Source organism: Rousettus aegyptiacus, unplaced genomic scaffold (assembly GCF_014176215.1).
Source record: "Rousettus aegyptiacus isolate mRouAeg1 unplaced genomic scaffold, mRouAeg1.p scaffold_m13_p_3, whole genome shotgun sequence".
NCBI lineage: Eukaryota > Metazoa > Chordata > Mammalia > Chiroptera > Pteropodidae > Rousettus > Rousettus aegyptiacus.
The window spans coordinates 22,663,839-22,689,506 of record NW_023416306.1 but is presented as its reverse complement, the minus strand read 5'-3'; the positions used below and the strand labels follow the sequence as shown (position 1 = coordinate 22,689,506).

The 25,668-nt window shown below is 33.8% G+C and overlaps 1 protein-coding gene across 4 annotated transcripts in view; it reads left to right on the top strand.

The window, feature by feature from the left end:
* The window catches only part of TMEM38B (transmembrane protein 38B), a 45,832-nt gene that overhangs the window by 7,752 nt on the left and 12,412 nt on the right, over nucleotides 1–25,668 (top strand). For 3 of the 4 annotated variants that reach the window (XM_016156100.2, XM_036217556.1, XM_016156102.2), the window contains exons 2-5: nucleotides 8,889–9,045; nucleotides 18,214–18,398; nucleotides 19,217–19,304; nucleotides 23,315–23,432. In XM_016156100.2, coding sequence (XP_016011586.1) covers nucleotides 8,889–9,045; nucleotides 18,214–18,398; nucleotides 19,217–19,304; nucleotides 23,315–23,432 — 548 coding nt within the window. Of the gene's footprint in view, nucleotides 1–1,074; nucleotides 1,223–8,888; nucleotides 9,046–18,213; nucleotides 18,399–19,216; nucleotides 19,305–23,314; nucleotides 23,433–25,668 lie in introns of all 4 variants that reach the window. The other variant, XM_016156101.2, reaches the window with a different exon arrangement.

Below are 25,668 nucleotides of genomic sequence, written 5' to 3'. Positions count from 1 at the left end.
AAAATGTGCAGGTATTGAAGAGAGTGTTATAGAAAGCCCTATTTGAGTTAGAGAAAATTTTCTGGGTGACATGTTTGAAAATTAGACAAAAGGACTGATGTGTGGGAGAATTCCCTTCAAATCTGTTCTTTTCCTTTTTTTTTTTCTTTTTGTCTAATAAAATCTTAGTTTCAGTGATTTAAAACTCTTGGGGTTATGAATACTTTTTCGGTGCCATGACGTGTCATTCTTATCCCAGCCTTGCAGTAAGAACTCAAAAGAAGTATATCTTGGGCTCAGAGAATTGAGTCAGAAGCAACCCAAGGGTTGCGTTTTGCCTACTTCTTTTCTCTGCTGTCAGTTATCAGTCTATTCAGCAGATAAACCAACAGAGTGTCTGACATGTACTAGATAGTAAATATGTGTTTTTATGTATATTTTCTCATCTAAAATGCTTATAAGTAATCTATAATTCCCATTTTATGAAAGTTGAGATTTGAGCCCAAGAGGGTTAGAGATCCTACCTAAAGGTTGCAAAACTGGTACACAATCAGAGCAGCCTCTCTCATTGTGACAATATTAAGGGGAATTAATGGTAGTAAAATCGTAATACTGTATACATAATACTACATGATATGGGAAAGCAAACAGTTAAGCTGTTGAGTTCATACAAAGAGTAAGTGCTGGAGCCAGGGTTTATACATGTGCAATTAAGCCTCCAGCGTCCATGCTTCCATACTCTTAAGCACTCTATGTTTCCTTTCAACGTGAGGATGGCTCCATATGGCAGCTAGTGTCCACTGACCAAAATAAAAGAGCATGCTCATTTACTGTGCTGACTGATCATTGTTGACATCAGTCACTATTGTATGGGGCAATACTGAACAGTATCTATACATATATTTAGATAGATATCAATATAACTGTATTAGAGACATAGTGGTATTACATCTTACATAGAGGTTTGGCTCTAATGACAGTATGACCATGTATCATCAAAATAACTTGAAAATTTTTAGGTTTAGGAGAATTTGCTATACTGGAGAGTGACATCCTGTGTTTTAGTAAGTTTCTCATAACCAATTTGTCTTCCAGATTGGAACAGGTCACCATTTCTTGAGTTGTCACCAGATGCATATCATTAAACCTTGGCATCACTTCACTTGACAGGATGTGTACACCACAGAAAATTCACATCTGCCAACTCACGTTCACTCCTGGGCACATTTTGTTGTGTGGAATGGTGGGTTGCACTATTTAAATTTTTATCTCTCTCTTTTTAATTTTCTCCTGAGCACATATAGATGAATTCCCATGTTAATACAGTATCATGATGTTACTGTACTGAACTCACACGTACATTTGCATAGTGTTTTTTTGGTTTGTTTTTGCATAAATAGGCCTCTCCCTAACAGGTAACAACAGATAACAGTTTGGTTGTGTATATTGCACACCTAACTTTATGTGTTACCTGCGCGTGTGTGTGCCTATAGAAATATATGATTTTCTGGTTTCCCCCAGTAAATGATTTCCGACTGTACATATTGTTTATATACATATGGTTTATAGTTTTCTTTTTGTCATGTTAGTGCATGTGAAGCTGCTACATTCTTTTGAATAGATGCATTGTATTCCTCAGATTGGATGTGACATAACGTTAAAATTTTAAGTATACGATTATTAAATGAACATTTTCTTTTAAAGAGTCCAAATACAATTAAATACTATAATTAAATAAATTTAAAGCTCCTTTGATCATCTTCCCTATTCTCAGGATTTTCTCAAAATAAGAAGTAACATTTTGGTGTATTGCAAATCCTTTCTGGCCGTTTCATGTATATGTGTGTATAGAAATATATAGTGTTTGCATTTTTGCCCATAAATAATTCCATGCTTTAATATTGTTGTTCAACATGATTGTATTTGGTTCATTGTTTTTACTTAATAATATGTCTTGGGGATCTTCCCATGGTGATGCTGACCTACCGCTACCACACTCTTGAATTGCTCCTGTCTGGTGTTCCATAGAACAAGTGACCATGGCTTGTTTAACTGCTTCTCTGATGATGGTCATTTAGATTTTTTTTCATTTTTTCCATAGCATTACACACAATGCTGCATATATATATATATATATATATATATATATATATATATATATATAAATGTATTTGAATTTATTTTGGCTTAAAAAGTAGTATAAATAATACATTTTATACTTTCATGTATATCTCTATATATTTTTATGGTGACATTGGTTAATGAAATCCAGTAAGTTCAGTTGTACACTTTAACAGTAAGGCACATAAATATTTATACTGTGTGTTCACTTCCCACAGGTTTCTTTCTGTCACTACATATTTGACCCCCTTTACCCCATCTACCTACCCCCTTCTCCTCCACCTCCCACTCTCTGGTACCCACTAGTCTGTAGTCCATGAGTCTCTGTTTGTTTGTTTTGTTCATTTGTTGCTTTTAGGTTTATATCCCACATATAAGTGATGTCATGTGATTTTCAACTTTTTCTGCCTGGGTTATTTTGCTTAGCATGGTTATCTTGGGATCCATCCATGTTGTCGCAAATGGCAGTATTTCATCTCTTCCTATGGCTGAGAATATTCCATTGTATATATGTACCACAGTTTCTTTATCCAATCATCTATTGTAGGACACTTCGATTGCTTCCATGTCCTGGCCACTGTGAATAATACTGCTATGAACATTGGTGTGCAAATATCTTTTCGGATATGGGTTTTCAAGTCTTTGGCATAGAGGGATTGCTGGATCATATGGTTGATCAATTCTTAGTTTTTTGGAGAACTTTCATACTGTTTTCCATAGTGGCTGCACCAATTTGCAGTTCCACCAGCAGTGTATGAGGGTTCTTTTTTCTCTACATCCTCTCCGGTATTTGTTATTACTTGTCCTGTTGATTATAGCTATTCTAACAGGTGTGAGATGGTATCTCGTTATGGTTTTGATTTGCATTTCCCTCATAGCTAGCGATGTTGAGCATCTTTCCAAATATTTGTTGGCCATTTGTACGTCCTCTAGGAAGGAGTGTCTGTTCGGATCCTCTGCCCATTTTTTTTGATTGGATCATTTATTTTTTTGTTATTGAATTGTATGAGTTCTTTGTATATTTTGGATATTAGGCCCTTATCAGAGGCATTGCTTGCAAATATATTTTTCCATTCGAATGGTTATCTCTTTACCTTGTTGACGATTTCCTTTGCTGAGCAGAAGCTTTTTAGTTTGATGTAGTCCCATGCATTTATTTTAGCTTTTGCTTCCCTTGCTTTTGTGGTCAAATTCATAAAATCTTCTTTAAGTCCATGGTCCTCAAGTTTAATTCTTATGTTTTCTTCTCTACATTTAATTGTTTCAGGTCTTATATTCAGGTTCTTAATCCATTTTGAGTTAATTTTGGTGTGTGGTGATAGACAACAGTCTGTCATTCTAGTTTCATTCTTTTGCAGGTAGCTTTCCAGTTTTCCCAGCACCATTTATTGAAGAGACTTTCCTTTCTCCACAGTATATTTTTGGCTTTTTTTGTCAAAAGTTATTTTACCATATAAATATGGGTTTACTTCTGGATTCTTGATTCTGCTCCACTGGTCTGTGTGTCTGTTTTGCTGCCAGTACCATGCTATTTTGATTACTGTCGCTTTGTAGTATAATATGAAGTCAGGCAGATTGATGCCTCCAGCCTCATTCTTTTTTCTCAGGATGGGTTTGGCAGTTCGGGGCCTTTGTGCTTCCATACAAATCTGATGATTTTTTGTTCTATTTCTTTTAAAAAAAGCTGATGGGATTTTGATGGGGATTGCATTAAATCTGTATAACACTTTAGGTAATAAGGTCATTTTAACTTTTTGATTCTTCCAACCCAAGAACATAGACTATCTTTCCATTTCTTTGTATCTTCTTCAATTTCTTTTAATAGGGTCTTATACTTTTCCTTATATAAGTCCTTCATATGTTTTGTTAGATTTATTCCTAGGTATTTTATTCTTTTTGTTGCAATTGCAAAAGGAATTATTTTTTCCACTTTTTCTGATACTTCATTATTAGAGTATAGGAACGTTACGGATTTTTGGACATTGATTTTGTATTCAGAAACTTTACTGTATTTGCTTATCGTTTCTAGTAGTGTTCCTGTGGAGTCTTTAGGGTTTTCTATATAATCATGTCATCCACAAATAGTGACAGTTTGACTTCTTCGTTTCTTATTTGGATGCCTTTTATAGCTCTCTTTTGTCTGATTGTACTTGCTAGGACCTTCAATGTTATATTGAATAACAGTGATGATAGTGGACAGCCTTGCCTTGTTTCTGATCTTAGGGGGAAGGTTTTTAGTTTGTCATATATGACCTTTATCATGTTAAGTTACTCTCATTCTATACCAATTTTCTTAAGTGCTTTGATCATAAATGGATGCTGTATCTTGTCAAAGGCTTTTTCTACATCTATCGATATGGTCAGATGATTCTTATTTTTTAATTTGTTTATGTGGTGTATCGCATTAATCAATTCATGTATATCAAACCATCCCCGTGTCCCTGGGATGAAGCCCATTTGATTGTGGTGCGTGATCTTTTTAATATGTTGCTGTATTTGAATTGCTAGTATCTTATTTCGAATTTTTGCATATGTGTTCTTGGGAGCTATTGGTCTGTAGTTTTCTTTTTTTGTGTTATCTTTACCAGGTTTTGGTATCAGAGTAATATTGGCCTCATGAAATATGTTGGGAAGTATTGCCTCCTCTTTGATTTTTTGGAAGAGTTTGAGGAGAATAAATATTAAATTTTCTTCGAGTGTTTGGTAAAATTCACTGGCGAAGCCATCTGGTCCTGAACTTTTACTTTTTGGTAGGTTTTTGATGATTGTTTCAATTTCCATACTGCTGATCAGTCTATTTAGATTTTTCAGTTCTTCTTGATTCAGTCGAGGAAGGTTGTATTTTTTTAAGTACTGGTTCATTTCTTCTGGGTTATTGAATTCGGTGTTGTATACTTTTTCATAGTATTCTTGTATGATCCTTTGTGTTTCTGCGATGTCAGTCATAATTTCCCCTCTTTCATCCCTGATTTTGTTTATTTGCACCCTTTCTCTTTTTTCTTTAGTGAATTTAGCCAGGGGTTTGTCAATTTTATTAACCTTCTTAAAGAACCAAGTCTTTGTTGCATTTATTTTTTCTACTTTTTTTGTTGTTGTTTTTAATTTCTTTTTTTTTCTGCTCTAATTTTGATTATTTCTTTCCTTCTGCTGACTTTAGGCTTCCTTTGTTCTTCCTTTTCTACTTTTTAAAGATGAAGTGTTAGATTGTTTATTTGGGCTCATTCTTGTTTTTGGAGATAGGCCTGTAATGAGGGGAACTTTTCCTCTTATGACCACTTTTGCCATGTCTCAAAAGTTTTGATATGTTGTACTATCATTATCATTCTTTTCTATCTATCTCTTGATCTTTCTTTTTATTTCTTCTCTGACCCAGTTATTCTTCAGTAGCATGTTGTTTAATCTCCCTGCATTTGTGTTTCTTCCTGATTTCTTTCTGCAATTGATCTCTAGTTTCAAAGCATTATGATCAGATAATATGGTTGATATGATTTCAACCCTCTTATATTTGTTGAGGCTATCTCTGTGTCTTAGTATGTGGTCGATTCTTGAAAATGTTCCGTGTATACTAGAGAAGAATGTATAAGCAGCTGTTTTGGAATGGAAGGCTCTATAAATGTCAATTATGTCCAGTTGGTCTAATGTGTCATTTAAAGATGTTATTTCCTTATGCTTTAGTATTTTGTATGAAACTCCTTGGACGCTTGAATCGATTTTAAATTTAAAATTTTAATTATACTATCAAATTGTTCTTCAGAATGACTTTACTTGATTATACTCTCACAAGAGTACATGAATTTCTTCACACCTTTGCCAATTTATTAACATAAACTATGATTTATTTTTATTTTTTGCCAAATGAATGTGTGTGAAATAGTCTTATTTTGTTTTTCCTTGATTACTAATTAATTGAGGACTTTTTTTTTTTTGGTATGTTTATTAGTCATGTATAGTTCCTGCTTTGTGACTTACTCATTTATCTATTCTGTTCGTTGTCTTTTCCTGTTGATTTGTTGGAATTTGCTTTATGTAGGTTGAAAAACATTTTGTCCCAGTCTTTTGCCATATAGAAGTTTTAAATTTAGATGAAGTCATACTTGTAAATCTTTTCCTTAATGGCTTTATTTGGGTTAAGTACTTTGCCTCTTTTGTTAAATCGCTAGATTTTTTATAAAAATAAAATGTGTGGAAGTTTTATCCAATGACTTTTTACTGTCTGACTAAAGGAATAATCATAATAACTTGTTAGTATAGTGTGTGATTTTAATGAATTTCTGAGTATTGGACCTTATTTAAATTCTTTGTATATAAAATCCACTCAGACAAGAAATATTGTCCTTTCAAAAAACTACCGATTTCACTTTATTAATGTATTTGTACATTATATTCATGTTAAAATTTCTTTCTTCCCCTCTCCATTAATCCTGTCTCTTTCTCTTCATTCTTTCTGTTTTTTCTTTTTTTTATACTTATGATTTTTGAGTTATGTTGTTTCATAAAATGATTTTTCTCCTTTGCTCATCTCTATAATGGTCATAGCATAAAAATGAGTAATCCAAAACTATTTCATAAATAGTCTTCAATTTATTTCTAATCAACTTATCTGAGTCTAGCAGTTTTCTTTAGATATTTAACTGTCCTGCTGTTTTTTTCCGTAGTGATTTGTGTGTTCAGATTTCTACCTGTTTTTAAGGAAATTTTGCTAATTTATAGTTTCTTAGAAAATTATCCATTTCAACTACATCTTCACCTTTTTTAGAGGAAATACATGCTGTTTTCCTATAATTAAAAAATTATCTAAAATTATCTTTTTTCTTCTAATGTTATGCTTTATTTTCATTCCCCGTGCCTACTCCCATCTCCTTTTTCTCAGACTTGCTGAGCAATGGTCTGTTTTATTGCTATATTTTAAGAACAGCTTTGTGCTGATTTTTTTTGATTGCCCATAACCGTCTTCCTCCTTTAGCATCTATTTAATTAATCTACTTTATTTTTATAAATGACTTCTATTTCTCTGGCTGAGTTTATTTTTTATTTTTAAATATTTTTTTCTTTTGATAATTTCAAACTTACATAAAGGTTGCCCGAATAGATTAAGGAACTCTCATATACTCTATCCACATTCACTAAATACAGTTGACTCTTGAACAACTGAGGAGTTAGGAAGCCAGTCCCACCCCTTGCCCCCACTGCACAGTTGAAAATACACGTGTAACTTTTAACTACCTCCCAAATTAACTCCTAATAGCTGCTGTTGATCAGAAGCCTGATCAATAACATAAACAGTTGATTAATGCGTATTTTCTGTTATATGTGTTCCTGACATATCTGTTTCTTGTTTTTTTTTTTCCTCGATATTTCTAGACTGTACAGTTTGTTTGCAAGTTTTTCAAGTTTACACACATCTCCAAAATATCTGTCCAATATATTTATTGAAAAAAAAAACCATGTTTAAGTGGACCCATGCAATTCAAACCTTTGTTGTTCAAGGGTCAACTGTACTTAAATTTTGCCACATTGATTTTTTTTCCAGCTTTACTGAGGTGTAATTGACAAAGTTGTATGTATTTAAAGTACACGAGTGATAATTTGATAGACATACATTGTGAAGTAATTACCACAACCCGTTAATTAGCACATCCATTACAGCAACACTTAAGATCTGCTCTCAGAACATTTCAGGTATATATATGGCGTTATTTAATGTAGTCACTATGCTGTACATGAGATCCCCAGAACTTACTAATAACTAGAAGTTTGTATTTTAGCGTTTTCTCTCTGAATGTTTTTATTTGTGCATATTAATTTTTCAGAACCATTTGAGTGTAAATTGGAGGCATTTTGCCCAGTTACTTCAAATTACTTAAGTGTTAATTTTAAAAACCACAATACAGTTATCAAAACCAGGAATTTTGATAGTGATACAATACTGTAATCTAAGCCTCAATCCATTTTGAGATTTTTATCACTTGTCCAGAAAGGTCCTTTTAAAAATATTCTTTTCCACTCTGGAATATGATCTACGATGTGCATTTCATTTAGTTGTTGTCTCTTTAATGTCATTTGAAGGGGAACATTTCATCAGCCTTTTACTTGACTTTGACATTATTAAAATATAGGATAGGCCCTCCTCCCCCGGAATAACCCTCAATTTAGATGTATTTAATTAGGTTAGTTCAAGTTATACATTTTTGGAGAAATACCACAGAACTAATGATGTGTTCTTAGCCGCATTATATCATGAGTCACCTGACATGTGTTTACAGTGATGTCTGCAAGCCTCTCTAAAGTTATCATTTCCCTCTGTAATAAGTAATTTGTTAGGAGACATTTTGTGATTTTGTAAATATTTGTTTCTCATCAACTTTTGACTTTGGGCTTATTTTGTTAACTATATTTCGTGCCTGTGATATTGAAAGTTAGTTTGTTTCAGCTTTTATTTTTAAAATTACTTAAGGTTATAAATTTTTCTTAATATGTCTCTTTAACATATCGACCGGATTGGGAATGAAAGGAAATAATAGATTGTTTCTAATAACCTACTACTGGGTAACTGGCAATAAGAGCCTGAACAGAGTATTTTAAAGGTGCGTCAAGTCACCCATGTCTTAACAAAACTTTTCTAGTCTTGATTTAAATAAAGAACAAAAGATATAGTTTGATTATTGTGATTGTCACACTTATGAGTAGTGATGTTACAGGAAATTATGAAATTAAGGGTTTATTTCTTTACCTCAGGACTTGTTTAGTATACAGCTATCTCAGACCACATTGTTTTCTTTACATTTCAGGAGCGGAGGCAATAGCATGGACGAATCCTGTTTCAAGTTGGTTTACTGCTATGCTTCACTGCTTTGGTGGAGGAATTTTATCCTGTATACTGCTTGCGGAGCCTCCATTGAGGTTTCTTACAAACAGCACTAATATATTACTGGCATCTTCAATCTGGTAAGCTGCCATCGTGGTGAATTATTAGACATTTAAGAAATGGTTTTGTAAGATGTTAAGTAGAATTTTTTCCTTTAAAAAATTTTATGTTCTTGAAAAGTTAACGCATGTGCAAGGGAAGGAACCCAGATGATCCATAAGGTTTTAAGTGTAAAGTGTGTCCCTTTCTCACTCTTCTTCTCCTGTGTCCTCTTCCAGAGGCATTATCCTTATCACAGTCTTAATGTATCTTTAATGGAAAAGCACTTCAGATAGGAAAGAGCATCAGATATTTGGCTCCAGACAGTTTGTCTTATGGACCTAACCCATTCACACAGATGTGCAACAGGATTACAGGAACCTGAGCAACTACACAAAAAGTCCAGGCACTTATGATTCATATATAATAATTGTTCTTGTCATATTCTTCATTGGATTTTTTAGGACCTTATGAGATTTCGCATTAATTTGTTTTGAATTTAGTTTTGAAGAGAAGAAAAAAATGTTAGTAGAAATTGCTTTGGATTCTTGCAAATTGAATCCAGTTATCCTTAAGTGGATTGATCCATCAAATCTAAAGAAGTATAATACAAATCAGAGTGTTTTGTTATCTCTAAAACGAAAACTATCTTTTTATTAAAAACCATATCATGACATATATAACATGTTAGCAACACTTAAAATTCATTTTTATTGTGATAATTTTTAAATTCATATGTAACTGGTCATAAAACAGAATATTGTAAACAGTAGTAATGGGAAAAAGCGACAGGGGGAACCTGTGGCAGTGGAAACTTAGAGTAGAATAATAACTTCGATAGCTAATATTTATTCAGTCGTTATCATATGTCGGATAGATTCTTCATATTCATTTTTTATATTTAATCTCAAGAGTCCCATGAGGTAGCTGGAATAACTAAATTATTCCCATTTGACAAATGAGAAAACGGAGGCATAGAGAAACTTAGCTGAAATTTTCACATTTGGTTAGTGATTAACTAGGATCAAAACCGGAAAGTGTGACTTTAGAGCCTTGGCACTTAACATCCACTGCCTCTCAAATTTGTTTAGCCATCAATTAACCATTAACCATATAGTCTTCCAGTTGCTGTGTGTTTTGAAAGACTTTCTCAAGGACTTTTACTTCTATAACAATATGTTTAAACGGTATTAGTGTTTTGGAGAATTTTTAAATGTGTTTTGGATGCTGAAACTATGTAAAAAGTAGGATATCCAGAATCTGACACTGTCTCTCCTACTTCTGCTCATGTGTACAAATCACTAGTCTTTCATGGACAGTTGCAGTAGCTTCCTGAGTGGTCTAGCTGCTTTTTTCATTACTCACGGAGTCTGTTCTTCACATAGCAGACAAAATGATTATTTTAAAACAAGTTAGGACATACTACTCCTATGCTCAATAGTTTCTCTTTCTAGGAACAAAATCCAAAACTCTTACTGTGGCCGATAAAACCCTACAAAATCTTCCCTTTCACTCTCTTTGAGGTAACGCCTTTCCATTCTTGTCCTGCACAGTCTGTTCTAGCCACATTGGCTTTGCCATTTCTTGAACGCATACGGTGTTCAGCGCCTTTGTGCTTGCTCTCTTCTCTCTGCCATGTTCTTTCCCCCGAAGGCTCTTATTTTCTATTTTCAGATAGGTTGTCCCTGACTGAAATAGCACCTCCTCTCCCATGACTATCACATCACCCTTCTTTATTTTTCTTCTCAGACCGATTACTACCTGACATATTATCCGTTCATTTCTTTTTATGTTGGTTTGTTTCACTCAGCTAGAATAGCAGCCTGTCAGAGCAGGGACTTTGTTTTGTTAACCGTGTACCAAGTACTGTTCTAGGTTAAGTAAATACATTGCTAAAGCTGTGTATTGTGATTTAAGGGATTTCTCTAATTAAATAGCAAGGAATTTCAGACCTTGATTAATTGATCTTTTAAATGAAATAAACTTTTCTAAAAATTTAGGCTTCCTTGACTTAAAAGGTATGTTAGAAATGGAAAATAAATGCATTTTTGCCTATTGAATTAATAGTATAATAGAATTAAATTATTTCTTAACCTCAACTCTTTTATTATCCTCCTTTTACATAAGAGGAAATTGAGGCTCAGAGAGTTGGTAAATGGCAGAAACTGGATTTCAACTCAGCATTTAGACTATCATCTTAATTAAGAATTTTCATTATGAACAATATGGTCTTTTTATTAAATTTCAATTAGTATTGAATAGGTACAAAAGAATATTTATAGAACATGAGAAATATAAATAATTTTCATAAAATAAAAACATATCCATTTATATTAAGAAAAAATTTTCACTTGAAACATCTTTTTATTATAAAGTGAAAATTCAGAAAACCACAAAATTACAAACAGTATGGCCTAAAGAATTATTGTAAGGTTTATCTTTGAAACCGCTACTCAGGTCAAGAACTAGAGCCTTGTCCATTCTGGAAATCCCTTCTATATGTCCCATTTCAATTACAACCTCCTTTCCACCTTAAATAACCATTACAATAACGCACCATCATTCTGACTTCTATGATAATCACTTCCTTGCCATTAAAAAATGTGATCTCTTAAGTCTCTTTTATTGTGTAGGTTCCCCCTCCTTTCCATTTTTATTTTTCCTGTATAATGTCTTAAAGAGCTAGAGCCATTTGACATGTAGCGTTTTCCATAGTCTAGAGTTTGCTTATTGCACACTTATGGCGCAGATCATTATTTTCCTCTATTCTCTGTGTTTCTTGAAAATTGGCGGATTGATCCAGAATCCAGTTCAGATTCAGGTTAGATCCCTTTGGCAAGACCATAAGAGGCCCAATGTTTGATTATTTTTGTTGTTGACATTAGCACCATTTTACACTTAATGACTGTACCTATTAATTAATGAGGAATGACAAAAATTTTAGTAGTCTAACTTTATCTTAGTTGGAATATTATTCTAAATGTATAATTCCCATTAATCTGTTATTTAATTCCCATTAAACATCTATTACCCAGATGTATAGTTCATATAGGAAAGGTGAGATAAATACTTGATTTATTTACCAGTTTTTAGGATAATAGGTTTTTCATCTGCCATTATCCAAAGGTGACTAGTTTTCTTTTAATAAGTATGAACTCATGGATTTAAGCATATTTCATAGGTTTTAATAAATTGCAATTACTATCATTAGTGAAGCTCACATTGTTCCATTTTTGGCTGGTAGGAACTTTTTCAGATTGGCTCCTGAGACTTTGATTAGCTTCTTTGTTACTTAATTAAGATTCATCTCAAACTTTTCTTATGAAATGCACTCATTTTTCTAAAAAGCTGTTTTTTTGTTTTGTTTTGTTTTATTTTGTTTTTAGTGAGAAAGGACATATTTTAAGACCACAGTTGAATCACTAGAGATGTTTATTATGACTAAATTTTTAGTGGACAGAGCTAGGAAACAATAAGGATAAAATAACTCATGAGTTTGCATTGATATTTCTAATTCAAATTCAAGAACATAGAGCATTTTTGTTATATATGTATCTCCTTTCTTCCACACTAAGAATTTTGATTCTTAAGGGCACAAGACATGATAGAATTAGAATTTTCCAACATTATTCACTTTTGTATTTTGTATTATGCGCACGATTCACAGTAGTTTTGGAGTAATGGTACTAATACTACCATTGATATGATTACTGAAAACTTTCTCGCGTATATACTTCTCATTATCTTTCCATTTTTAAAATAGATGTACTGTTCTACACTGTCATAGTTATAGCTATTAAATACTATGTACTCTTCTTAATCCAGTCTTAGTTTTATAGCTACCTATGTATTTAATGCTTATCACCAGTCCTTGTGTCTCGGTCACTAGTAATTTTGGTTGTCCGAAGTTTATTTTCTAGTAGATTCTTCAGGAACAGTAGTCTCTGAATTCTTACATGTTGATAAGTGTGTTGTCTGTACTTAAAAGTGAGTTTTACTGAATATAAAATCATTGGATCACTTTTTATCTTTAAATATTTTAAATATGCTACCTGTTTTCTTGTGTCATAAAGCATTCCTGTGAAAAGTCTGATGATCGTTTAATTTTATTTTCCTTATAAGTCATATATTTTTTTTTCTAGATGCCCAAAGGATTTTTTTCCCGTTAAAGCCTAATAATTTAAATAAACTATGTCTTGGTCTTATTCATTCTGGATCAGTATTCTTGGTATGTGGTGTGTTCTTTTTAGTAGCTGCGCCTTTGTTTTTAATTGAGAAAGTTATTTTAGTATTTGTGCTCTTCCCATTCTTCAGGAACTCTTATTGTTGGTATATTTTCTCTTTGCCTTTCTTCAAGGAACCTTTTTATCTGTTTTTAAAATTTAAAGTGTTTTCTATTTTCACATTTTATTTTTTGAAGGCACCGCTATATTTATTTCTCTTTGTTTTCCTCCTAGTTTGGACTTCATTAGTGAAATTATTTTTTTCCCTTTTTTTTTTTCTTATTTTTTCCCTGAATATTTTGTCTTCAGTTCTGTTTTTCTAATTCTGATGTATGTTGTTCTTTTATGTATCATTATCACTTTCTTAATACCTTTAGCTTGTTTGAAATATTAGGACGCAATTTTTTTGATCTGTTTTATGGGTATACTTTTCTGAGTGTTTTCATTGTCTGTGGGGATTTATTCTGCTTTTCTTTTTCTTATAATTTGTATGGGATTTGACTTTTCTATTTTAATGTTGGTCATTTTTACGTAGAATTAGATTTCTTTAACCTTTACCATAAGATAGAATTCAGGAAAGATTTTTTGATATTTCCTAGATCTTTTCCCCCTTCCCAGTTTGGTCTGGATTTTCTTTTGTTGTTCCTCCCTACCCAGTTTTGGTTCTATACCAGCAGTTTCTTCTCATTGTGGGGCTTGTTCTAGAAGACAGGCCTGGTGGATCAGTTTTGAAAGTTCATGGGGCCTACATTGATCTAGCCTCTTCAGACCCATCTTATTGTGGAGCTTTTGTCTTACCCAGATGCCAGAATCTCTCCCAGTTTCAGCTATTGTTGTTTTCCAAGTTGGTCATCTGTGGTTTCAGGTGAACACCCAATAGGTATTTTGGAGTTGTTCTGTTCTTAGGTACACTTATTGGCCCCTTGTTGCTTTGCTTTCTTTTTCCTGCCAAGCAGTGCAGGTCTTGTGGGTGTCGGTGAATTGTCTGTGCCTACCTGTGTTGTGGTATTGAAGGGACACCTTGGCACACGGTTTTGTTGGTAAGTATTGTGGATGGGGTTTTGGTTTTAGTATCCAGATGCCTTGTTTGCTTTTATGTGGGGATTTGAAGAGTCAAAATCTGTGCAGCTGCTGCTACTACCATCTTCCCAGAACCCTCGCCATTAGTTTTGATGTCTCCTGTAAGTCCGCACGATGAAATCGCCTAATGACACATCTCTTAGAACATATTCCTATCATTAAGTGACACATGACCGTACATATTTCTCTAGGACTTGTTTTTTTCCACCCAATATTATGTTACTAAGATTCATCTGTGTTTTTGCCTGTAGTACGTTTCCTCTCACTACTATATAATTCATTAGATTAATATCTGTATTTTGTTTTTCTGCTGATGAGCTTTTTTACTGGTTCTAGTTTCAATGGTCATTATAAAACAACAATAGTAGCCGCTGATGTCAAATTTACTATGTTCCAGATACTTTTCTAAGTGCTTTACACAAAAACCCTGTAAAGTACATACTATTTAACATATGATGTAACTGAGACCAGAAGAGTTAAATAACTTGCCCAAGATATCACAGATATCTAGCAGCTGCAGCCAGAATTCAGACCTCTGGAATCTAGCCCTGTTAGTCTGTGCTTATGTGATAGACTGTTTTGGACTCTGGAAATGGAAATATTGTCTTTGCCCTCAACAGACCCTTAAATACAAGAAATGATATTTGCTTAAAAGACACAGTATATTTTACTGTTTTTTTTTTTGAGGTTTTAATATTGAGAACATATTTGTAATATTCATTTGATTTTAATTTGAGAGATAAAATGGCGTTTGGAATGTACTTTAAAGTCTCTAGCAAGCTGAACTAAGGGATTCTGTGAATACACTTCTTGGAAAGGGTGCAGCTCAGTGCTCACATCTGGAGATGAGCACCATCTACTGGCCAAGGGGAACAACTGGAAGACTGTACTTTCAAAGGATTTTTCTTTTTGAAAATCAAAAATATTTTGATTTTTCTTGTATTGATTTTTGTATCCCAGTTTGTTTTCCTTCAACTTCCAAGTATCTATTATAGAGTGCATATTTGTATAACTGAGACTGCATTTTTCTGAGGAAGAATACAATAAAAGATAGTTTTACAGGTCTGTCATCCTGCAATGGTCTTTTTCAAAGCATACGAAGTTATTTAATAATAAGAAGAGCAAAGCTGTCATATTAGACTAATGTGAACTGTATTTAGTTCTGTTTTGGCTTGCTTAAGTCAACCGTCTTTGATAGTCAGAGGAGTGGAATTGATAGTAAAGTGACAGTAAGAGTTCTCAGTGCTTAACCATGGGAAGCTTCTTTCTGCTCAACTCTTAGTATTAACCTAATTTCTACTTTCATCTTTCCTACTTAATCTTGTTTGGATGTCATTTGTCCATGGCTTAGTATCTGTTCGTAACCCGTTTAGACTAACTTCTGTTATTTAGCACTATTCTTGTTATTTTTTTCCTCTTCATTAACCAAAGTGACTTAAGATGTATGAGAAACTAGTTGCCTTCTCATTCCGTTTCTTGTTGAATATGTACCTTTTGTTCTTTTCTGATAAATTTTCTTTAGTTACTTTACAAGTTAAAATTTGTTAGATGTGACAATTTTAGTTGGAGGTGCAATAGTAATTTTTACAGGAAGGACATGACGACTGCTTCATGAGTGTTCACTGAGTGATTCATTAAAGGAATTTTAGAAAGCTAACTTGTATTATATAGCAGAAATGGTTGGCTAAGGAGCATTGGTCTGATATGTTTACTTGTATGTCTCCTTAGCACCATGAACTATTAATTGTTCTTTTGCTTTGTGACTATTTAACACTTGAAACGAAAACTGTTTTCTCTTTAAAATGTTAGCTTATTATAGGTATATTTTAGAAATATTTGATTAAATAGAATGAAGACATATATTAAAAAATAGGAATAATTACAAATTTTAGATGGTATGCCATAATGTTACATAACTTAATATAAAAAGTCCAAGACTGCTCATGTAATAGTATAGGTTTTTAACTAATGTGGAAGATAGTTTCACTGAAAGAATGAAATTAGGGCCATTTGTGTTCTTTTTGTTTTTGTTTGTTTTATTTTTGAAACCAAATCCCCCTTTCAAATATTTTGGTGGATACCAAAATATTTTTATTTATTTAAAAATACACTTAAAAATTGCTTATTTAAGTATAACTAATTTTTCCCAGTACCTAACTAATTTTCTGAAAGTTTGTTCTATATTTAAAGAGAAAAGAATATAGAAGCTTGGAAAATATATGAACATGTAAAATTTTAAAATCATACCAGTCATTTTCCAAAAGCTGTTTACTATGGTCAGATAATTTCTTTCTTTCTTTCAAACTTTTTAATTATTGCCTGATTGTTTGATGTACTTTGTATTTTATCTCCAGTTTAACTGTTAATAAGTGTTACAATTCAGGACTACTTTTTTCATGCTGAGTGAGAGGATCACAAGATGAATGATTCCTGCTATCTAAGGACTGTTATAATTTATTATGAACATTGCAGCCTCTGTATTTTATAAATAAAAATGTATAATAAAGAACCAAAATGTGGCATAGGAACCAGTTGTTTTAGTTGCACAGAGCCATTAGAATTTAGTCTGAACTGAGACTATTAAATAAAACAGAACTCCCAGAGTCAGTGTATATGGTAGTATTTGAATGAGACCTTGAAGAATAGGAAGGAATTGGTAAGTGGAGATAAAGAAAGAGTACCTCACGCCGAACAAATCATTGTATCTTGTGTTGGGTCTCTGAAGCAGTATTTTGGCAAATGGATTTCATATTCCATGAATAATTTTGGGAATTCTTACTATATGAATTATGAATTGCAATAAGATTAACAACTTCTTTTAGAAGAAATAAAATACTTCTTTTGTGAAGCATAGTCCATATAACTGCATTAGAAAGAAGATATGTTCTGCTTTAAGCACAAAATTGTCTGCCAGAGAGTATTTTAGGAATGGGGGTAAAAAGTAGTGTGTTCTCCACTTTAACACTACTGCTAAACTGTTGGAACAGATGCTTAGAACTGAAGCTTCAAAAAATAATTCATCTGAGGAGGAGTGAATTATTCTTAAATTAATATAACAATTTGATTGGTTAAAACTTTAGCTAACTCAGCTAAATTGAAGAACAAGCTTCATATTCTTTCAGCTGTATGAAAATATGTTTTTCCTCAATACAAATCTGTTTCCTTGAAAGCTACCACCTCTTTTTGTATAGGTTGCAGTTCATGTACAGCACAAAGGGGCACAGGTGAAGATGTAAGGGGCCTAAATGCAGCACTTGCTCAGCTACGAAGGGCCTTTTCTAATTCCTTTTCCCAGAGGAAAAAAGACACTCACTAGAGAAGTCCCTTCCCTAGAAGTGATTATGAGTTCGCTTTATTTTGTTCGTGCAGTAGTCCTCAACCCCTGACTGTGGACAGATACCTGTCCGTGGCCTGTTAACATCTGGGCCGCACAGCAGGAGGTGAGCGGCGGGTGAGCCAGTGAAGCTACCTCTGTATTTGCAGCTGCTCCCCAGCACCAGCATCACCATCTCAGCTCCACCTCAGATCATTAGGCACTAGATTCTCGTGGGAGCACCGATCCCTGGTGCCAAAAAAGTTGGGGACCACTGTCCAAGTGGATTCAGCACTTAGCTTCTAGAAGAGGATCGACACGAATTAAACTTATAAATACTTTAGCATATATAAGTATTCAGAAGTCCAAACAGATGAATTTCTCCTTGGATTATGACTTTTTTGCTTCATGCAATTAAAAAAAAATTGACTCTACCCAATCTGTGATTTGTATTCAAATTCAACGTTTTTGTGGATTTTAAGTTTACGTTTATATGTTATGTTTTGCCAAATTGTTATTGCTGACATGCTGGATTTTTATTTCTATTCTTCTGATTTCACTTATATATTAAAATATTTAAATTTTAATTTCAGGTATATTATTTTTTTTTGCCCATGTGACTTAGTTTCCCGGGGCTATTCTTTCCTACCTGTTCAACTCTTGGCTGCGGGAATGAAGGAAGTGACCAGAACTTGGAAAATAGTAGGTGGAGTCACACATGCTAATAGCTATTTCAAAAATGGCTGGATAGTCATGATAGCTATTGGATGGGCCCGAGGTAATGTTAACAGTATGTGTTCATAAATATTCTGTTATTGGTGTACTATGACTATTGAACAGTTTTCTTGTTACTTTATGGGGACAACTTTAATAACGAAATCTTTTTGGAGGATGGAAGCCTTGTTTGTGTTGGCTGGTATAGTTAATTCAAAACTAGCACATTTCAGTAGTTCTAGTCATCAGCCATTATTTTGAGCCTGACTGTCTTACAATGTAAAATTCTTATGATTGGTTTGATTAGTAGTCCCAGAACCAGATGGATTCATAATTAAGTCATAGTGCCACCATAAATAAAACAAGTTTGCATAATAAATGATGTGTTGTATGTGAAAAAAAAAAATCCTGTTTTTTCTTTTTTTCTATCTTGAATAATCAGAAATGATACATATGATTGATTATGGGTTCATATTTACCTTGCATCACTCACTTTTATAGTTGGGTTTTTTTGTATATATAAATTGAACACGTTTCCCCAATCTCTTGTTATAGTGTATCGCATCTAAAACTAATATGAAGGATGGAAATGGTAAAGCGTAGGATTTAATTTTCAGGTCTGAAACAGACCTCTGGGCACACTCTACGTCTGCAGCCCCAGTTTTAACCTCATTTACGGTACCAGGGGCAGTTGCCATAGGGAAGCATTGCATCAGTGTCTGTGCCAGAAATGTGCGAGACAACTTTTTTCCTTCCTCTCCAAAGTTATATTTTGGGGATCCTCCTGGAATTTTAAGTCAGGAGTTAAAATTCTGGCTTTGTTTCAGATATTTTATCTTGGAAATTTGGCTCAAGAGTCTTGTTTTATTTTCTTATTTTTAGGTGCGGGTGGTAGCATCATCACGAATTTTGAGCAGCTGCTAAAAGGAGGTTGGAAACCACAAGATGATGAATGGCTGAAGATGTCCTAGTGAGTTGGTATAAACTATACTGAGACCCTTTTTTTTATCCTTAAATTTTTTTTTTACCAAATTCCTCTTTAAAAACATTTTGAGGACTCTAACTGTGGATGAAATGTAGGTGAAAAATAAAATAGTAATGATGATGGGGAGAAAGCCAGGAAACTTTATTCTTTCACAAATCTGCTCTCTCAAATGTAATTTTTAAAATAAATATTGATACTTTTCTCAGTGGGCTTCTCTCCTTAGAAAAGAAAACAAAACAAAAAGTCCCGTATTATTGTAGACTTGTGGGAAAAGTGTGTATTTATGGAGAGAGACTTACATAGGAATAAACTTCTCTAGATGGAAATGAATCAGTTGCAGGTTCTTGGCATTTTTATTAATAAAATCACCCAGATTTCAAATCACACATAGTTCTGTTGCTAAAATGTCAAGCTTAGGGAAATGAATCAATACATTGTCATAAAGCCCTGTTGCTTTAAAAGTGAAAGTTGAGCTTAATTGCATATAAAAATAAGAGAAAGATTAGAGGAAATAACCCATTCTCTACCTGTATGATGCAAGCTACCTTTTCTGTCTACTTAAGAGAACCTAATTGTTAGACGTTTTCTAAAGACAGTGACTCAGTCTTAAATAAGTCACATATGTATCCCTGACGCATCTGAACATGAAATAGAGAAATACGGTTACTGTTGCCACAATTAGAGAAGAAGGACTTAGGGAATAGTGTCCATAATAAGCAAGGCGAAGAAAGGCTTTATGTAAAAATAAGCTCATTAGAATGGATTAAAAATGAAGGTTGGAAAGCAATATGTATGACGAAGTGTATATTTGAGTGAATCAACAAATACCAGGCTATTTAACTTAGAAAGCACTTCTTAAAGTTTGAATAAGGTGGTTTAGAAATAGAACAAAGGAGCGTTGGTTGATAATAAGTTATAAATAAGGTGGTAGTGTAATTAAGGGGAAGTTTTTCTCATTTTGAGTTTATACCTTGAGATGTTTTTTTTAAAACCATTAATTGAGGCTTTAAAACCGAAATCAAATTGTGTCTCCTTTGTTCAGTAACTCCCCTAAATGGCCTACAAGACCCTCCAAGATTTGCCTCTCCTCCCACACCCAGTTTGCTTTGATTTCATCTCTTACTATTCTCTCCCTTGTTTACTGGACTCGTTTCTTGAAAAAGCCAGGTGTGGCCTGGTTTAACACTATCTTTTCTCTTTGCCTAGAACTTGTATCCTAGGTGGCTAACTCCCTTATCTGCTTTGCTCACAGTATTTTCTTAGAGCTCACCTTACTGAGGACTACCCTGTTTTTTAAAATTGGAATGTTTCCCTCTATTTTTCTTTTAATTCCCCACAGCATTTATCATATTCTATAATTTACTTATCCTTCTCTCCTCCTTGGCTTTCCCCCATGCTTCAAAAAATATAAGATGCTAAGGACAGGGATTTTTGCCTTTTTTGATTGCTTTTATATCCCAAGTACAAACCACATAGTAGACACTCAATAAATATGAATGAGTGAATGAATGAATGAACAAATAACAATTTGTCAGGCAAGGTAGAGCATTGGTTCATTATAGTATTTTGTGTATGTGTGTATATTTAAGTTTTCATATATCTATTAGCAAATATTTTTGCTTATAGAAAAAGCCTATTTGGTCTTAGAGAATACATATATTGTCATACACAGAATGTTGGTAGAAATATGAATGTCAGAGGTGCTGGGGAGGGCTTAGAAGGAAATGAAGACCATAATATTAGAAACTGGAGGAGAGATGATATGTAACTCTGATGTGGTTAATAGTGGCAGAAAACTTAGCTGAACGGTGGAAAACATAACTTGTAAGCAATAAACTTACATATTTAGGTGAGGAGATTTTGAAGTAAAGTGTTGAAGTTTGGACTGGTTTCTTTTTGCTGCTTATAATACAGTCTGAGAGGGAAGAGTTGAATTCAGGGAATAACTGCTAAACAAAGAAACCAAGACTTGATGATTTGGGAAATTCTCAGCCTATCCAGATTGCTTTGTTCCTAGGAAAATTAGGAGATTTGTTGCTAGGAAAGCCTGCTGTAGAGAGAAAGTCCGGGTGTGGCTGGACAATTTTACTAATGTTAAGAGATTAGGCAGGTAACTCATGGACTCAATTTAGCTATCACAGCAGAAACCAGGAATAGAAATTAGATTATATGGGAAAGATCTGTGGAGGACCATCTTGACTAACGGCATGGATCCCTGTGTCATATACAGGAGACCTGCAAGGTCTTTGAAAATGTTGTATCAGCAGGAACACTGCCAGCTTGGACTGAAAAGGACAGAGACAAAATGAAATAAAAGAAGGCTGTCAGACTCTCAAAATTCTGCAGGCAGGAAACTAGTTGATAAAAGTGCTTAGCTGCAAACATATGCTACCCGTCAAGGAAAAGGAAGGATGGCTTAAAGGTGGGAGCTGTGAGTCTAGAGACCTGAGGCCAGGAACACAGGTTGGAGTCACAGGTGCAAACTCCAAAGCCATGAGTGCAGAGGTCAGAACTGCAGAATCAGAGGATAGAGCCTCAAGCCACAGAGGATTATTCCCAGACCTTAAAATTTAATGGAATTGCCCTGCTGGATTTTGAATTTGCATAGGAACAGTGACTACTTTCTTCCATTCTCTCCCTTTTGGAGTGGGAATGCCTACAACTATTATCCTATGCCCATTTCACCACTGTATTTTGGAAGCAATTAGCTCATTTACTAGTTTCATAGGGAACATTTAATAAGTTTCTAAGTGCTTCCTGATCTTCCCAACCAATCCCACTGACTTTTCCCTAAAGCCCAGCTCTTCTCCAATACCCTGCACCAATTTATTTTCTGTAATCCTTGTTCCTTAGATTCAGTGCTTCTGAATTTATGTTCTCAGGAAACACATACCCGAAATGGAATGTGCATATGCTAAGAGGATGCTCATAATGAGGCATGATGGTGCAGAAACCAAACTGTTAGAAACAGTAGCAAATGGCATTTAGACAAATCTAATTTCATTTGTTTTATCTCATCATGTTAAAATGTCAATTTGGTGTGCATTTTATAATACAGTCATACATATATTATAATGGATAAACTTAGGGAATGTCTTAAAACACTTTTTTTTTTCTATCAATAGGGATGTATAATCAAAAAGTTTAGAGACCACTTTTCCAAAACAGGAATGCTGTCCATTCATTGTTAAGTGAGGTCCAGACTCCCGTTGCCCAAACCTAACCCTGTTTTGAACTCAGTCCTTAGATGGTGATAATTAAATAAATAACTTATTTTTTATAAAATGGCTTATAGCAACTTTTAGCTGTCATATTTTGCAGTGTGGCATTCTAAGAGTTTATTTGACATGAAAGTAATGCTGCTTATTTGCGGATTAACATTGTATTATAGACTTTAAACATTCAGTATTAATTTATTAAGATACCAGCTAATGCTAATATTCTCTGCCGGAGTTACCCAGGCAGTGTGCTGAAGTCGGCCCTCGCCGCTGTGTGAGAGCCAGCTGTGTGTTCCTTCCGCGTGGCAGTCTGAAGTTGGTGGTGATGGGAGTGGGAGTGTTTACACAATGCAAAAGAGAAAACGTTACAGGTCAGGGCTTGCTTTTCCTTCCCCAAGCCTACCCAACGAGCCTGTTTCGCACTGTAAGGTTTTTTTAGGACTAATCTCCTTTTCCCAAATTGTTCTGTTGAATGTGGGACTTTAGATTCCTTACGAAAAAGTATTATATGGTCAAATTTGTTTCAGAAATATTGCATATAGAAATGTACATAATATTTACGAACATTCTAAAATCTCCGATACTTTGTTCTGTGAAGAAAGGTTTTTAATTTTATACAACTTAGCATTTTCAAAACTTTATAGGTATATTCACAGAACTTGTTTTTGTGTTACATGTATTATTAACTCATTAAATAATATTTTGCAGAGTACTCTGAGAAATATAGACCTAGATCATGTTTATTACTTACTGACTTAAAGTGTGTTTTATTTTCAGCCCTGCCAAGGTAACCCTGCTGGGGTCAGTTATCTTCACATTCCAGCACACCAAGCAACTGGCAATATCCAAGCACAATCTTATGTTCCTCTATACCATATTTCTCGTGACCACAAAGGTAAGAGTTCAAAGTAGCAGGGAATCAGGGTTACAAATTCTGTGTGACCAGAATTCTGCGTACAAGGCAAGTAACAGGAACATTTATTTTTTATTGTTATTACAGTCTAAAAAGGTGAACTTTGGGGAATTTATTCAGCACATCCATGGCTTTTTAAACATAGTTCTCCTATGATTCCTCATTTGACTTATGCTGAGGCTATCAGAAAAGACTCGCAGATGACCTGATAGTGTTGTATCATTTGTAAAATGAGGTGCTTGGGTAGATGTTCTCTGAGGTTCCTTTGAGTTTTAACATTTTGAACTTTTTAATTTGGGCATTTTTGTGGTCAGTCTCTTCTGTTATTATTGTCTGGTTGGAAACTTTATTCCTTCTGGAGGATAGGAGATAGTATGATGTAAGATCACAGTTTTTAGAGACAGGTAGTCTTAAGTTCAAACGTAGCTTTGTTCTCTAATCTCTGAATGGGCAAGTTACTCAGTGTCTCTGAATCCCGATTTCCTCATCATCATTGTACGATCGTTGAAAGGATGGGAGATGATGTATATCATTCTATCAATGTGTCTGACACATCTTATGAATTATATTTGCAGCTTTATTATGAAGCTAATTCTGATAATTATTATTATTACCATTATTAGGTATTGTTCCTTATTCACAGCTAGACAGTTGATTTTAAAATAAGATTATCCTTGAATCCTAGAGAAATTTTATAGCTAACTCTATCACGGCCTAGGTTTTTGGCTAAAAACTTATCTATAGGATTCTTAAAGGAAGTGGTTTATATTTTACATAAATTTATATCTTAGAGAGAACTAAGTCACTATAGGGATCATTTATTTCTGTTTCAGTAATCTCTGCAATGGAGGTGTTCTGTGGCGATAATTCAAGTAATGCAAATATCTGAGGCAAAAATCTCTTCATGTGTGCCCTCCTCTTCCAGTCCTCAAATTTTGAGCTGTATGTATTTCTTCGTAACAGCCTTACTGAGATATATGTATACGTGCCATACAATTCATCCATTTAAAGTGTACGTTTTCAGTATTGTCACAGAATTGTAGAGCCATCACCGCAATCAATATTAGAACATTTTCATCTCCCCCAAAAATAAACCGCATACTCATTATCAGTCACTTCACATTTTCCCTCAATCCCTCCAACTGTAAGCAACCACTAATCTACCTTCTGTTTATAAATTTGCCTATTATGACATTTCATGTAAATGGAATCATGCAATATGTAGTCTTGTGTCTAGTTTCTTTCACTTAGCATAACGGTTTTGAGGTTCATCCATGTTGTAATGTGTATCTTTATGTTATTCTTTTTTTATTGCCAAATAATATTTCATTGTATTGATAGACTGCATTTTTTTTAATCCATCAGTTGATGGATATTTGGGTCGTTTTACTTTTTGGCCAATATGAATAATGAGCTATGAGCATTCATGTACAAGTTTTTTTGTGGACGTGTGTTACATTTCTCTTGGGTATATCATATAGGAATGGAATTACTAGATCATATCGTATTCTATGTTTAACCTTTTGAGGAATTAACCAAAGTGGCTTCATCATTTTGCATTTCCTCTAGGAATATATGAGAGTTTTAATTTCATTACGTCTTTCCCAAAGCTTATCTTTTTATTAGAGCCATCTTATGGGGTCTGAAGTGGCATCTCATTGTTATTTTGATTTAGATTTTCTTGATGGCTAATGATGTCTAGTTCTTTTCATGTGTTGGTCATTTGTATATCTTCTTTGGATAAATGTCTATTCAGATCATTTGCCCACTTTTTATTTTGTTCTTTGTCTTTTTAATGATAACTGTAAGATTTTTTAAAATATATATTCTGATTATTAGGCACTATTACATTTCTGGTTCTCAAATGTTTTCTCCCTTTCTGTGGGTTGGCTTTTCACTTTCTTGACATTGTCCTTGGGAGCCCAAAATTTTAAAATTTTGATCAAGTCCTAATTTACCTTTTTTTGTTGGTATATACTTTTGGTGTATCTAAGAAACCATTGTCAAATCCAATGTCAAAAAGTTAGCTCTGTGATCTATTTTGAGTTAATTTTTTGTGTATGGTCTGAAAAAAAAGTATCTAACCTCATTCTTTTACATGTGGATATCTAGTTGTCCCAGCACTTTTTATTGGAAAAGACTATTCTTTCCCTCGTTGAATTGTCTTGGCACCCTTGTTGAAATCAATTCACTATAAATGTAAAGGTTTATCCCATTC